The 14,819-nt window shown below is 36.9% G+C and overlaps 1 protein-coding gene across 5 annotated transcripts in view; it reads right to left on the bottom strand.

Annotated features, from left to right (window-relative positions):
• rap1gds1 (RAP1, GTP-GDP dissociation stimulator 1) overlaps positions 1–14,819 on the bottom strand; it is a 95,799-nt gene that overhangs the window by 18,352 nt on the left and 62,628 nt on the right. For 4 of the 5 annotated variants that reach the window (XM_060851337.1, XM_060851339.1, XM_060851341.1 and 1 more), the window contains 5 exons: positions 13,509–13,652; positions 10,714–10,845; positions 6,662–6,796; positions 3,546–3,671; positions 703–842 (listed from right to left, as the gene is read on the bottom strand). In XM_060851337.1, coding sequence (XP_060707320.1) covers positions 703–842; positions 3,546–3,671; positions 6,662–6,796; positions 10,714–10,845; positions 13,509–13,652 — 677 coding nt within the window. The remainder of the gene's footprint in view (positions 1–702; positions 843–3,545; positions 3,672–6,661; positions 6,797–10,713; positions 10,846–13,508; positions 13,653–14,819) is intronic. The other variant, XM_060851338.1, reaches the window with a different exon arrangement.

Genomic DNA, 14,819 nt, shown 5'->3' with positions numbered 1-14,819 from the left:
TCCTGACATGCATGCAGGCAGATGAAAATAAATATTGCTTTGGGCAGAGGGAATGACTAGGAAGGCAGTGAAATGGACCCTGCCCACAGGTTCTCGGAGATGAACCTTTTGACTTGCCAGGACTTGTGCCTCCTGAAAGTATCTGGAGAAGAGCAATCAAGGAGCAGCAAGAAATTAGTTACAATTCAGTCTCTGACAAAGCAATAGTTTACAGATATTAGGGAGGGAGGCTGAAGGCATCTTTCTTTTCTGTGGAGAAAAAGGACACCATTTCTCCTTCCAGAGTCTGAAGGTTTCTGGCTATATTATTTACAACCACAACTTGTACAGATAACTAGGAGCCAATCACATAATTGGACACAGATAGAAGGCTACAATCAGCAACAACTGGTCTTCATCCCTGTCAACTGCTCATTGCTGGCCAAATTTCACTTCATACACATTCCCTGTAGCAATTCACCTGCAGCTGAATATACCCACTGGTTGAGCAAACAGTTGAAACTGCATTTACAATAAGTGGCAGTAATTTGTTTTTAAGAAAAATAGGAATCCTTTCCACAATCCTTTTGCTAGTTAACGATCAAAAATTCAGATAAATAAAAATAAAATTAAATACAGATGCACATTAGCATCAGATGTGCAGATTCCCAACTTTACTTCATAAGGAGGAGACTTTACAGAGTAACATTTCTCAAAACAGACCTTTGATTTGCTGTGTCTGATCAGTGCCGATAGCAGCCTGTTCGATTCACCCATGACGCCAGCATGATCCTTTGCATCACACCATTCTACTAAACGTTCCACCAGTTTGATGTTCTTTCCCAACTTATCAGCTGCTTCAGCTGTGGGAAAGCAGGCGAGACAGAGTTAGAACACAAGGAAGAGCACTGCAGAAAATAGCTCTACCACAAAGTACTCAGGAACAGTCTTTAAGCTATTGTTACATTAGATCATAAACCAGATTTAGCACTTTGAACTCTTGTGGGTGGATTTTGTGAAACTGCTCGGATTGTTATGCAGCACAACAATCCAAGTGCCCACTCCATTTCTCTTTTCAAATAACATTGCATATATACGTTAGGTGGAATATTTACATAACAGAAAATTTTATCTTTCCCATACATTGGTAATGAGGGAACAGTGCAGGTGAACTAGAAAAGGGTGTTTATATTGGATGAACAAACATATTCAATATAAAATTAGTATCAGTTCAGAAGGGTGACATACTAAATGGAAGCAGAATCAGCCATCTGACCATTAGAGCAGGTTTTTTGTAGCTGGAGCAATGAAGTGTGGTTAATGTAGAAAAATATTCCTAGGCACTTCATCAGACAAGAATGAATACCAAGCCAAGAGAAGATAAGTTAGAGGCCTTCTATTGTTCATATTTTACTACGAGGATGGGTGATGGATTTGATATAGGGTAGAACATAAGCAACAAAGTTTGGATGATTAAGAGATCTCAGATTTCAGGATCAGAGGCTGGCCAAGAGACAAATAGTCAAGTCTGACAGTAAAGACGTTTTCAGCAGCAGACGGGCTGATTGGTGACATGGGCAGGCAACATTCCCCCCCAACATTTTTTGCTGTGTGGACCTGAGATCCATGCATAGCAGCAACCTCTCTATGTGGAGGTCAATGTGTCAACATGTGACTCAGCATGTGCAGCCACACAGCTTAGTGGGAATTTTGTTTATAGCTCAGCTTGGACTTGTTAAAAAAAAGTCCAACTTCAGTTAAACTAAACCAACCTGACAAGGCTGCCATTTGAATGAGATCCTATACATAAGGAGTTTGACAGGTGCCTCAATTGTACTTCAAACCATACTGAAGGGGAATCTGATCGCAGAAAGAAGCAGAGTTAGAATATAGAGTAGTGGTGTTGGGTAGTAAAAAAGGATTGAAGGGGAAGATTAGGAAAGTACCTGTAAGTGATGAAATTAGCTGGGTAACAAGGATCGAAGGAGGCAGAAAAAAAAGGAACTGAGTGCATATCTGGGGACAACCTCTGATATAAACATGTCCAATCCATCCGACTACATTAAAACATGCCTTCAATCATGTGAGACTCTACCCTTCTGGTACCTTAACCTCACACATACTATATGACTGCAGCTGTTAAAGTGGCTGTGATTCTGGACCTTGAAATTTCGGAATACAGCAGCTGACTACATAAAAAAAGTAGTATGATTTGTTTTTCCCCGACAGTTCTGCCATTACAAGGGAGGTGTCAGATTGGAAGCATGAGATATCCACATTTCTGAAGACGACCTGATCAGAATTTCCTGTCACAAACATGAAACACCATTGTGGCAAAAGGAAGGGGCAGTGTGACAGAGGTTGCCACTTCTTGGAAAATACAGTTCTATATTTCAAGGGTTCTTGCAGAGTGGGCATATGTTCACAGGAAGCTCATTACATTTGTGACGTTGCCTGGGCTATGACAGTGGGGGCTGGGGTGATAATTCACTGTTGGTGAATTGAACCATGCAAGGTCTAATGTGTACACAATGACTATAAAGGGAGAACATTTCAGAAAAGAAGATCCTTCCTCAGAAGAGTATGGTTTTGGGAGCAGAAAATTAATTTCTAGTCAGAGACTATAATTAGGTACAGCAAATTCACATATGCATCTACATTATAACTGTCAACACATTTACATTGGGGATACAAATCAAGGATGCAATTAAAATAAAGAATTAAATTCAATTAATCTCCGTATAGAACTGTATTTCACCTGAATATTACATCTGAACATTCCTTCCCATACATAATTAGAAAAATGGATTTTGGATCTAATTATGCAGACAATTGCATATTAGGATGTCATATAATAAAACCATGTTTTGAAATTCATTAAATTCATTAATGTAGCTTATTTTAAAACCATATTTTAATAGTTCTGGAGCTAGAACAGCATGAATTAAAGGACTTGGAAGGTTTTTAAACAACTAGACTTGTCACCGGTGTGGTCAAAATTACCACCTATTGCCAAATATGCCACTCAACTCCTAAAATTAGTGGCTAGACTGAAGTATGACAGCACTCGTACTAATAACCCTGTAGCACCTTTTGATATTTGACGTGCATTAACAGGCTGAGAGATCACATGGAAGCAGCAATGAAGTATAACTTTCCTCCTTTCAAGAGGAAGAATAAGAATGCTAACTACAGATACTTTACCAACATTTTGAAATAAATTAAGTAGATTCTATACTTAACCTAAAAAAAATCAAAACAAAGTTATTTCATTTTTTTCAAGTGTCTTCTATATACCTTCAACCAGATAAGTCAAAAATCTGTTTCTGATTTCCCTGAGAATGCTGGTACTAGTTGCTAGCAGGTATGACGACAGGACAGACACACTTACTAATTTACATGCCTTTCTTATAAGATTCATCTCCACTCTGGATATTTTTCAACATCTTCTTGGCAGAGACGAGCTTGTCATTTAAAGCACTGACCCATATGTAGGTTTTTAAAAGTAAACAATCAGGATCTCCTGGTGGGAAAATTCACTTAAATAAATTACTCAACTACAATACCTTGTGCATCAATTAACATGCGTAACGTCCCAAGTAGTTTGAACTGAACTGGTGGCATCTCGGACTTCAGAAATTTCAGTACTTGCTCTGCAACTCCTGCTGACAGCATCTTAGCTTTATTTGATACTGGGGAAAATAAGGAATTCAAGTAAATGATTTTCATATGTTACCTGGTCAGAACAGAAAATAGGTATTAACAGTGGAAAATAAAGAAAGGACTCGACCGCAGTAATATATTTTACCTCTGGTTACACAGCTGTCGTGATACTTTCACCATATGTGATTTTATTTTAACCAGAAATGTGCACCAATGTATTACTTTAAAGCAGTGGGCCTATGACTTTATTGAATTGAGTGCCTCACTTCACTTTGAACACTTTTCTCCTCTTATGCATAACATTCCCACCCCTAAAAATTCCTGTCCAATTAGTGGTGGATGCACAAAACTGTCTTCTCCAGTACTTTCATCAACCCAAAAGCTTGAGTTTTAGTAGCTATTCTTTCCAGACCTAGATGAATCATTCAATTCATTGGGAGATTTTGGGTCTGAGCTAGAGAGACATCAAATTTTTTGATTTTGACAACACACTGAAGTTACAAGTAAACAATACACACATTTACCTGGATGAGAAAAGGTCCACTGGGAACATACTAAAAAAAAAGTTTAACATGACAATTTGCAGCATTGAGTCTCAACAAAGTGCCCAAAATCCTCATTCCAAGTCATAACTCAAGAATCCTCTAATGCAGTACTGCAAGATTTTGATACATGGCCTTTAACATGCAAAAAGCAGAGTTTATTGAAATTGTAGTAGTTTAATCAACTGTTAGACTTATTGTACACCCACAAATCCAGAGAGGTCATCTTATGTCTGACAACCTAGACTACTTGACTTTTAGATTTAGTTCGAGATATCACCCATTTAGGTTTTGCAACCAGTAAAAGAATTTAATGCAATTAAGTACACTGAAAATGCAAAACTGAGAGTTAAGGCGGCCAAAAATAGCATTATTAGAATTATTATCTTTTTCCTTCAAGGAAGCAATTACATTGGTCCAGTTTCATTGTTCATTGGATCACCAAGTCCAGTTCACATTAAAAGTTCAAGATCCAGATATTTTCATTAGCCTTGATGAGAAGTGGAGCAATGGTAGAGATGAGGCAGAATCATCTTAGATCAAAATCACATCACATTTGGATTTGTGCTTGCATGGAATTTTTTTACTGCTTCCAAAACCTAAATCCAATCAAGAATTAATTGGATGGTACTGCTCCCTCAGGACCCAGGTTCAATTCCAGACTTGGTGACTGTCTCTGTAGGCTTCCTCCAGTTACCGCCCACAGTGAATGGGCTGTGCTAAATTGTCCTGGAGTGTCCAGGGACAAGCAGGCTAGGTGAATTAGCCCTGGGAAATGTGTGTTTATGGGAATAGGATAAGGTGGGGGTCTGAATCTGGACAGGATATTCGGAGGGTTGGTGCAAACTCAATGGGCCGAATGGTCTCTGTCCACATGGTAGGGATTCTATAATAACTTTGAAACTCAGGTTGTCAGACATATGGTAAGCTGTCTGGATTGGTGAGAGTGCAATACATTGACTGTTGATTAAATTGAGTCTGCTTCTGAATATTAAAGACTATATATCGAGATCTTGTTTGGTTGAGTTCTAAAGAATGAAATCTGATTAAATCAAGCAGTTGCTTATTGGTTGCACACTTATCTTTTAAAATAAAAATCACATCTATATAACAAACATGCCTTGATTTCGGTTTCCTACATCTATGTGTGAATCTATTTTTAACAAGCAGGTAACAATTCCAAAGTGAATTCTATTATTATAGTAGTTCATTCCCACCCCAAAAAGAATAGATGAAGTCCTTCTTGTTCCCCTACTCCATTTGTAAATAAATAAAGTTGTTTAATTTCTTCATTATGGGAACAACGGTCAGTTGACACCAGTAGCTAGGTAAGGTGAGCAATATTAGCAAGCATTTGCCAAGAAGAATTTATGCACAGTTATGACTTGAATTCTGAGGACGTCAACAAAGCAAGTGGTGAGTTATAGGAAGGCAAAGGCTTGGAAGGAGTGGTAAAAACAAGCAGAATATAGAGTTGAAAAGACATAGAGGAGGTACACTAACAAGGGCACGGGAGGCAAACCTTTTGCCTGGAAACATAATTCCATGAGATGTTCATATTAAGTCCAGCTAAAACTTTGTACTGCAGTAAATGGAAGTCAGAAGCAGTGGTTTGTAATGAAGAATGTTTCAAGTTTCTCAGAATAATACTGAACCATTACATGGATTTGGTCATTACAACAGTGCTACCTATTTCGTACAGAATCACAGATTTATTATAATGCAAGATGTCATTCAGCCATCATATTTTGAATACCTTCAAGAATAAGTGAATAACAGGCTGATTACTACCGAAAAGACAATTAGAGCAGTGAGGTTCATTAGAGAAAATTTGAGCTCACTTCAGTAAAGTTATTATAAAAACTGGAGGACAGTCAAGATTCATCTTGTTTAAAACAAGAAAAAAAAATCACATAAGTATTAAAGTACAGCATGTTCTTTCCTTGCACCAGATCACATAATTAAGTTACACTGATTGAACAAAGTGAACCCAAGCCTCACTAGCTTAATGATCTTAAACCAAGCACTCCCTTACTCAGTCTACTCTTGGAAGAAATAGAAAAACGCAGAATGTACCTATCAGAAGAAATAGGGAGCATATAAAAACACAGTAAGACCTTTTGCATGTACTGGATATTGTTAAAAATCTGTACTATGTCACCTTATAACAAGATATGAAGTGGGACTTTTTTTTTGAGATGAGAGCAGACATGGCTATACTCATGGGAATGACCAGATTATATTCAAGCTCAAACTATAAGATAGATATAGTTGCAAGTATTTTGTTTCTATAGAAGGAAACGAGAATGAATCTATTAGTTCAAACTTAACAACAAAAAATTGTTTTCAATTTACATGAATTTTAAAATAATTCTCTGGAAGGGGTGCTTGTTGCATTACCCAATAAACAAAACAAACAAACATTTTTATGCATGCATTTTTCTGTTTAGACTTTAATAATAAGAAGAAAAGTTTACCAGGAATTGCCAGATTTCGAAGAGCACTAAGTGCAGCATGTTGTACTGTCACATTCCCTTCTTCTACATGCCTATCCAGTAAGTCTAAAAGCTTCTGCACAATTCCAATTTCAACCATGTGGATACAATTTCCATCTGAGAATAAAAATATTATCTGCATTAAAGACGCACTGAGCCAGCTTCAAGGCCAGATGGTTTACAAGGCTAAAAATGCATTAAGAATAGGATACACAAAGCAATTGTATTTTTTGCAATGGTGAAGTACAAGCCATATTTTCCACTAACTACTGCATGTGACACCATTAATGTGTGGTTGCAGGCTGATGACAGCATCTACTTCCAAACCTGAAAAATGACACTGACCATTCTAGAGGGAAGAAAGGAAACAACTTCTTAAAAAGGCAATTAATTGACGAGATCAGAGCTGCTTATGTTGGTTTTCAATTTTTTGTTGTTGCTTTGAGACCCCCACATCAGAAAGACTTTTAGGACTACTAATTAGCATTATAATGGTTTGCTTCAGACCATTATTAAAATACATTCTTGAATGGCATATTCTGAGAGCAAGAATTAGTCAAAAGGCTCAGAAATTTTTTTGCTTTGTATTTTCTGCCTGCAGAAAATAATAAATCAGTGATCTCCGTTGAAGCAATTTTCTGTTCCTGGTAATAAACACTGTTGGATACTTTAATTTTGTTACAGCCAGCTGAAAAATGAATACTGTTGAACAATGGAAATTGAGAAAGCAGTGTCAAATTTTATGCAGTCAATTAGAATATACTTGGATAACTATGAAGTCACAATGTTGAGTGATATGCTTTTGAGGGAATTTTGTCCCTTAATCCAGAGAAGCATTGAGGTAGGTTAATTTTTTTTAAAAATCTCCATTTGTATAGTACTAATAACATGGAAAACATCCCAGGTGCTCCAGAGGAAGAAATACACGAATAAACACATTCAATCTATAGTTATATGGCAAGATGAATGGCATTCTTATATGATTGTAAGCTCTGTTGGAAAGAAATGCAGATGAGGCGTTGTAGCACATTGTGGCAGCATTATTAACTCTGAAGATAATGCATTATTAGGATCACAGATAGATGTTCAAACAAAATTAGAACAAGTTGTAAAGAGATGAGAGGGAGAACATCCATGGACAACAATTCTAAATTTAATACATTTAATACAAGACAAAGTTAATGTGGGGACTATTAAGGACAAGAGAGCTAGATTAGTGGAAACAAAAACAGAAATTGCTGGAAAAGCTCAGCATGTCTGGCAGCATCTGGGGAGAGAAATCAGTGTTAGTGTTTCAGGTCAAGTGACCCTTCTCAGATTTCTCTTCACATATGCTAACCGACCACCTGAGCTTATCCAGCAATTTCTGAAATTGTTTCTGATTTACAGCATCCACAGTTCTTTTATCTAGGTTAGAGAAAATTACTGTAGGTCAAGATAAAGGAATTGCAGCATTTTCTCAACTAACAATATATGTTAAGTACATGCAAGGCCTGTATGAAGTGGTCATACACAGTCAAACAAAAAACAAGGATAGCAAACCTGTACCCCACAAAGGTTTGTATCTTGCTGAGCAATTAAGAGCATCATTGATCCACCTTTATTTATAAAGTACTGCGATGCTAGAAATCAAATACATAAAAAATGCTGGAAAAGCTCAGCAGGTCTGGCAGCATTTGTGGAGAGAGAAAAGTTAATATTTTTGAGTCCAGTATAACCCTCCCTTAGAACACCTTTGTTGTCTGTATAACACTATTCATTAGTGGAAATGAGTTTTAATCATCAGTGACTTAATGAACTCTTAAAATTGAATTTAATCTGAAGAATCAGATTTTTTTTCAACCCAAAGCAAGCTCTTCATACCACCAGGGTTTAACAAATATCTGTTAAATCTCCATTTAATTTTAACGGTAGCTACCATGTTATGAACGTGAATGTCTAATCTTATTAGTGGCAACTCTCGAAAGTTCTGGTTCATTTAGCATTGTAGGGTAGAGGTCTGATGATAACAAGGCAGTAGCTGGCCTCATCATTGTCCACTCTGAATCGATGTGGTCTATATTGTTATGCAGAAAATCAATGTTTGTAAACAGCATGACAAGCAGACAACAATAATAAAAAAAAACGGTCACTGATAGTGGCGAGTAATACCAAATAATCTTTTTCTTCCGTAGAATGAGATATTTTATCTTTTGTTTACTACAATACAGATCAGAAGCAGTTAGATCAAGGATGGGAATGCAAAATGAAGTTAATTTGATGCCGTTAATGAATAGAACTGAGTGGACAAATCAATTCATCTTCGTCAATCTATTGTTCGAAATGTTTAAGATAAGCTTCCATCTGTCTGCTCACCATGAAGTTCAGAGTATGTCTGTGTCTTCAATGAAGCAGCTGCTATTCTAATTTCATAATGAGAATTAACCATTACGCAGAAGAGGACTGATCCACACTAAAGACAATTACTTTTTTTTAAACTGACTGACTATCTGTAATGCAGAATTTTGTTTCTCATTTGGTACATTCAAAGACCTTATGCATCAAATGCTATACATCTTAGCTAATTTTAACAAACAAACAAACAAACAAACAAACAAACAAACAAACAATCTTCAACTTCAAAAAATTTATTTTGTACTTTCAATTTTGGTTTAAAATGATGCTGGATTTGCGACAAACAAGCTATTATGGCCAGGCTTGTTTTGGGCTCCAACAAGCCTCTGCTGAAAAATGTGTTGCTGAAAAAACGCAGCAGGTAGGCAGCATCCAAGGAGCAGGAGAATCGATGTTTCCGGCATAAGCCCTTCCACGTCAGGCAGCAGATGTTGCCTGACCTGCGGCGCTTTTCCAGCAACACATTTTTCAGCTCTGATCTCCAGCATCTGCAGTCCTCACTTTTTCCAACAAACCTCTACCCACTTTACTTCATCTGACCTTTTAAACATCGTTTTATAGTTTTTTTTTCCTTTCAATTATAATGTTAATTTTTTATTAGATTTATTGATGACAATTTTACATTGATGACCTCAGTTTTTTATTCAAAAGCAGAAACATCTCTACATTATGAAAAAACAAAAAAAGGTGATTACTATTAGATCTTCCTTCCTCTTTCCTAGAAAAAGAAAATTTGTTCAAATCTTTTTTGATAACTGTAAGCTTTCAGTTCTCTGGGTACAATGAACAAATAAATATGGTTAAGATATTCTACATGTTAATGATGGATACAATACCCTTTTTCTAAATACGGTTGACTGCAAGGTTCTTAAAAAGTCACAACCTATCAAAATAAAACGGCTGAAGCTAATAACTGCTGACAGCCAAAATAGGGAAAATCACGAATACTTTTGATTCTATTTAGGTAATTTATATAACTGCACAGTTTTAAAAGGGGATGATGCATTTTAGATAACAACTAATACAATCATTCAATTGTTAAGATAGGATGATGGAGCATGATAGACTATGGGAGCAGTTTTAAACAATCTCCACCTGTCATTAAATCACTGACTAACCAGGTACTCGGCACAATATTAATAGACAGCTGTTCTGCATGGTAAGAGTAGAGATTTTACTCAGATATCTTTCTGATAATGCATCAACAATAGTGTTAGTGGGACTCAGTGGCAGTATTTTCACCTCAGAGCCATAGATTTACATCATACTCCAAGATTTCAGAACATAGTCTAGACCGAATGCGAAAGATTCCATGGTGCTATTCAAAATCAAAACTGCCCTGCCAATATTTATCCTTCAATTAACATTACTAACCAATGGATTTGTTTTAATTTATTTATCTCAATGCTGTTCATGGAAAAATTCTGAGCACAAATTAGACATGCATTTGCCTGCACATCAAAAATAATTCATTAGCTGTAAAATGCTTTGGGATTCAGAACATGAAAGGCGTTATAGAAAGACAACTTTTTTTTCCCCTTTAAGTAGGGAGGAGGGAAAAGAAAGGTGAACACTGAAGTTTATTTAAGAAGTTGAGAACAGAAAGTTGGAAAACAATTTTTTAAAAGTAGGAAGCTCACCATTTCGTGCAAAGTTTGCAATTGCCAGTGCTCCAGCAAGTTGTAGCTGATGGTTATTTGAAGGAAGCCACGACAGCACCTTTTGAAAGACACTGCCTTTACCCGCATCAAACAGTTTCTGCATAGATTCATCTGCATGACATGAAAGACCTCAACATTAGAGAAAGTAACTTTCGATAGCTGTTATAATTCTGGAATAATATTAGCCTAGTAAGCTTTCAAATTTTTTAATTGATGGGGGAAGGAAAGTGGTAAAGTGGGGAATGGAGGCTATTCATTTTTGAACATCACGGTGAACTGCATTTTAACTTTATTTACCCACTTTCATTCCACATCCCTTAATGTCCTTCCTTATCAAAAATTTCTCAATCTCAGCCTTGCAATTTTCAGTTGACCTAGTCTCTGATTTTTGATAATTCTAAGAATTTTTGATATACAAAAGAGTTTCCTGATGACTCCCAACAAGTAGAGATTACTAGAATGATTAGGAGTATTATCATTCAGCTTTTCTTACTTTACATTTTAAAAGCATTGCAGCTAATGCAAAGTTAAAAATCACAACACCAGGTTATAGTCCAACAGGTTTAACTGGAAGCACTAGCTTTCGGAGCACTGCTCCTTCATCACTCAACCGCCCGATGAAGGAGCAGCACTTCAAAAGCTGTTGGACTATAACTTGGTGTGTGATTTTTAACTTTGTACACCCCAGTCCAACACCGGCATCTCCAAATCATCAGCTAATGCAGGAACTGAACCCATACTGTTGAGGAATTGCAAACCAGCGGTTCAGCCAATTAACCCTTTATATGTAGAGTATTGTGGGAATCATGGATAGCAAGTTATATTCACTCACTGTGCATTGAAGAGCCACAGGCCAGTTTTGCATAGTTGTGGGGAGAAGTTATGGACAGAGGGCAGAGGTTTTAAACAGAAAACGGTACAGCATTGGAAAAGGCCCTTCAACCACCATGTCTGTGCTGGCCATGGTGTTATTCTAAACTAATCCCACCTGCCTGCACATGGTCCATACCCCTCTATTCTCTGTCTGCTTGTGCGTTGTCTAAATGCTTCTCAAACATTGCTATTGTATCTACTTCTACCACCTGCCTGAAAGCACATTCCAGGCACCTGCCACTCTGTAAAAATCACATTCCTCATACATATTCTTTAAAATTTGCTCCACCTCCCCCTTTCATTAAACCCATGCTCCTTAGTATTTAACATTTCCACCCTGGGGAAGAGACTCTGATTATCCACTCCATCTGTGCTCCTTAATTTTGTATACTTTGATTATGTCACTCCTCAGGCTGACACTCTAGCAAAAACAATCTAAGTTTATTCAACCCCTCCTTACAGCTAATACACTAATTCTGGCAACATCCCAGTAAACCTCTTCTGTATCTTTTGGAAAGCATCCACATCCATTCCAGTGTGACAACCAGAACTGCGCAGTACTACAAATGTAGCTTGACTAAAGTCTTACACAGTTGTAATACGACTTGCCAATATTTTACTGCCTAGCTTCCCCAGTTCGAAGACTTAGCCAACAGGTTTGGCTGCTTGGTAGACAGAAGGCTGAGACTGAGATGCAACATTTTATGGTAGCTACAATTATTCCCCACCATTCCATTCTCCCATTAAACACACCGATATTTCATTTGTTGATTAAAAAGTTACATTTTGACTCTTGCATCCCATTCCCACAATTTAGTTCAAGAGTAGATGATGAAACAATAAACCCAACACCTGGGTAGAGGTCGCTTGGCTATTATTCCACTGATTGAGCCTATTAGCTTGGTATGTATATTCATTAAAAAATGTTGACCTGAATTTCAGCTATTGCAAAAAAGTTTAAGTTGAACTATACAAATGACCATTCAGGTCATTACTTGCTCATTTTGCTTTTCTTTAAAAAAAACAGTCATACTTAAACAAACAGTCTGGTGAATGGAAATGGAGAACCTTATCTAGGTACAAATGCCTGATCAGTATTTTGACGCACTGTGCACCAATTAGATAAATTCTGCATTACATCAAATTATAGACATTTCCCCCTTATTCTTTCATGGAAAAGTGGGCTCCACTGGCAAAGTCAGCATTTATTGCCTATCTCCAATTGTTCAAGTCAAAAGACTTTTGAGAATCAACTACATTGTAGAGAGGTTTGGAGCAACATATAGAAAGGATCAGGTGAAGATGGCAGATTTCCTTTCTCCAAAAAGGACGTTAGTGAATCAGATGGCTTTTTATGACAATTGACAATGGTTTCATGGTTACCATTAGATTAGCTTTTAATTCTATATTTCTTAATTAAATTTTGCCATCTACCATAAAGACCCAACAGCATTAGCCAGGGGCTCTGGATTACTCATCTGGTGCCTCTGGAACAGTGTTACTTTGCAGCACTCTTTTTTTTTCATGGGAGGGAAAAAAAAGTGATAAGTAGAGAGTGGAGGCATTTCTTTTTGAATATAGGATTCATTTTATTACCAAATGATCTAACTTAAAGATCAGCATTTTTATTATTCACTCATACCGCACTCTTTGGTGCGAAAAGTTACACCATACAAATAGCCCCAGGGCTCTCTGGATTAATTTCCAAATAAGTATCTTCTAGACAAGCAATACAATTTACAGTGTGTTCCTTAGTTTACAAGTGGAATTATCTTCCGCTCTGCCCCTTGCAATCCAACCCCCTCCCCACAAACGAAACACTGAAATCCAGATTACTTAACAGAAGTAAGTTTACTAGATATTGATAAATTGCATTAAAAAAAAACTGAACACAAACTCACCACCCAGAAGCAGCAGCACCATAAGATCAGAAGCTGTTTTAAGCTCAGAGATATCATCTTCTTTATTACTGTCCACAGTCTCTTGGACAAGCTCCAGCAGACAGTCTACTAATCCTGCATCAACCAATTGCAGTTTAATGACATCTGAACCCAAAACAGAGAAACATGTTAGCTTATAGGTCTGGACAGCAGTGATTTCAAATCTCATCTGCTATTTTCTAAATTCTCTTCAGGCTTGGGCCAGAAAGTGATCTTCAGCTTAAAAAGGTTCACATTGTGGCCTGCGTCTAAACAGAATGGAATACTGCTTATTGTTAGGTTAAAAATAAAGCTTTATTTCAATACGGTAATGATCGACCTTTAGCGTTCATTCACAGCATCAAAAGTGAGTCCTAGTGACAATGGAAACAATGATATCCCACTGGCAATGTCAGCATTTACTGCCCATCCCCAGTTGCTTGATTCAAAGGGCAGTTGAGAATCAACCATGTTCTCTGGGTTTGGAGTAACATAGGCAGGATCAGAAATGGCTACCATTAATCTGTGCACCTTCATGATTCAGATTTTTAAAATCCACTTACTGGGGCAATACCACCCACTGCCAGCGCAGCCTTAACAAGGGATATGAGGCCTTATTGAAAATTCTCAGAAGAATCCCTAAGAGTTTCAGCACCTGCAAAAGAGGAAAATGAATAGCTGAATTTCTTTGACAGGGGCTTAAGAAAAGGGATAGGAGGGCATTAGAACATTAAAGTTGAAAAAGATAGGAGAACTTTATTTCAATAAAAATAGCTATTACTGAAACTGGTGGATCACTGAAAAGTGCTTCCATTTCACTATATACATTTTTGGATGCATGTTTTAGGTCCAAGAATGGAAAAGGTTTACAAAAGATTAATGTAGTTGATATAGTATCTGCTGGCTTTAGAATGTGCAGTGTCTATATCATGTACCAAAATGTCAGTGAAAAGGAATCAATTCTTTCATGATCTTCACTCTGCTTTCAACAACAGCAATTTAACTGAAATGAAGTTCCAGCTATGCCTGCTTGCACATTTCAACTTTAATCCTTCACTTGCCTCCACTTTCATTCAAAACACTCGTCATACAAATGTCTTCAGCTATTTATTTTCTACTTTCATCTTGGTGATTTGACATGGAATATTTTCACTTAAAATTGATAAAACATATAGCAAGTTTTGCAATATTTCATTTATAAGTGTAATTTCTAAAGACATGCAGAAGATGCTTTATTTTTCAAAAATTGCTCAAGTATTTCTTGCCAATAGAATAGCTTTCAATGTTAGATAA

This window comes from Hemiscyllium ocellatum, chromosome 36 (genome assembly GCF_020745735.1).
Source record: "Hemiscyllium ocellatum isolate sHemOce1 chromosome 36, sHemOce1.pat.X.cur, whole genome shotgun sequence".
Lineage (NCBI taxonomy): Eukaryota > Metazoa > Chordata > Chondrichthyes > Orectolobiformes > Hemiscylliidae > Hemiscyllium > Hemiscyllium ocellatum.
The sequence above is the reverse complement of the archived record's forward strand: the minus strand, read 5'-3'. Positions and strand labels throughout refer to the sequence as shown.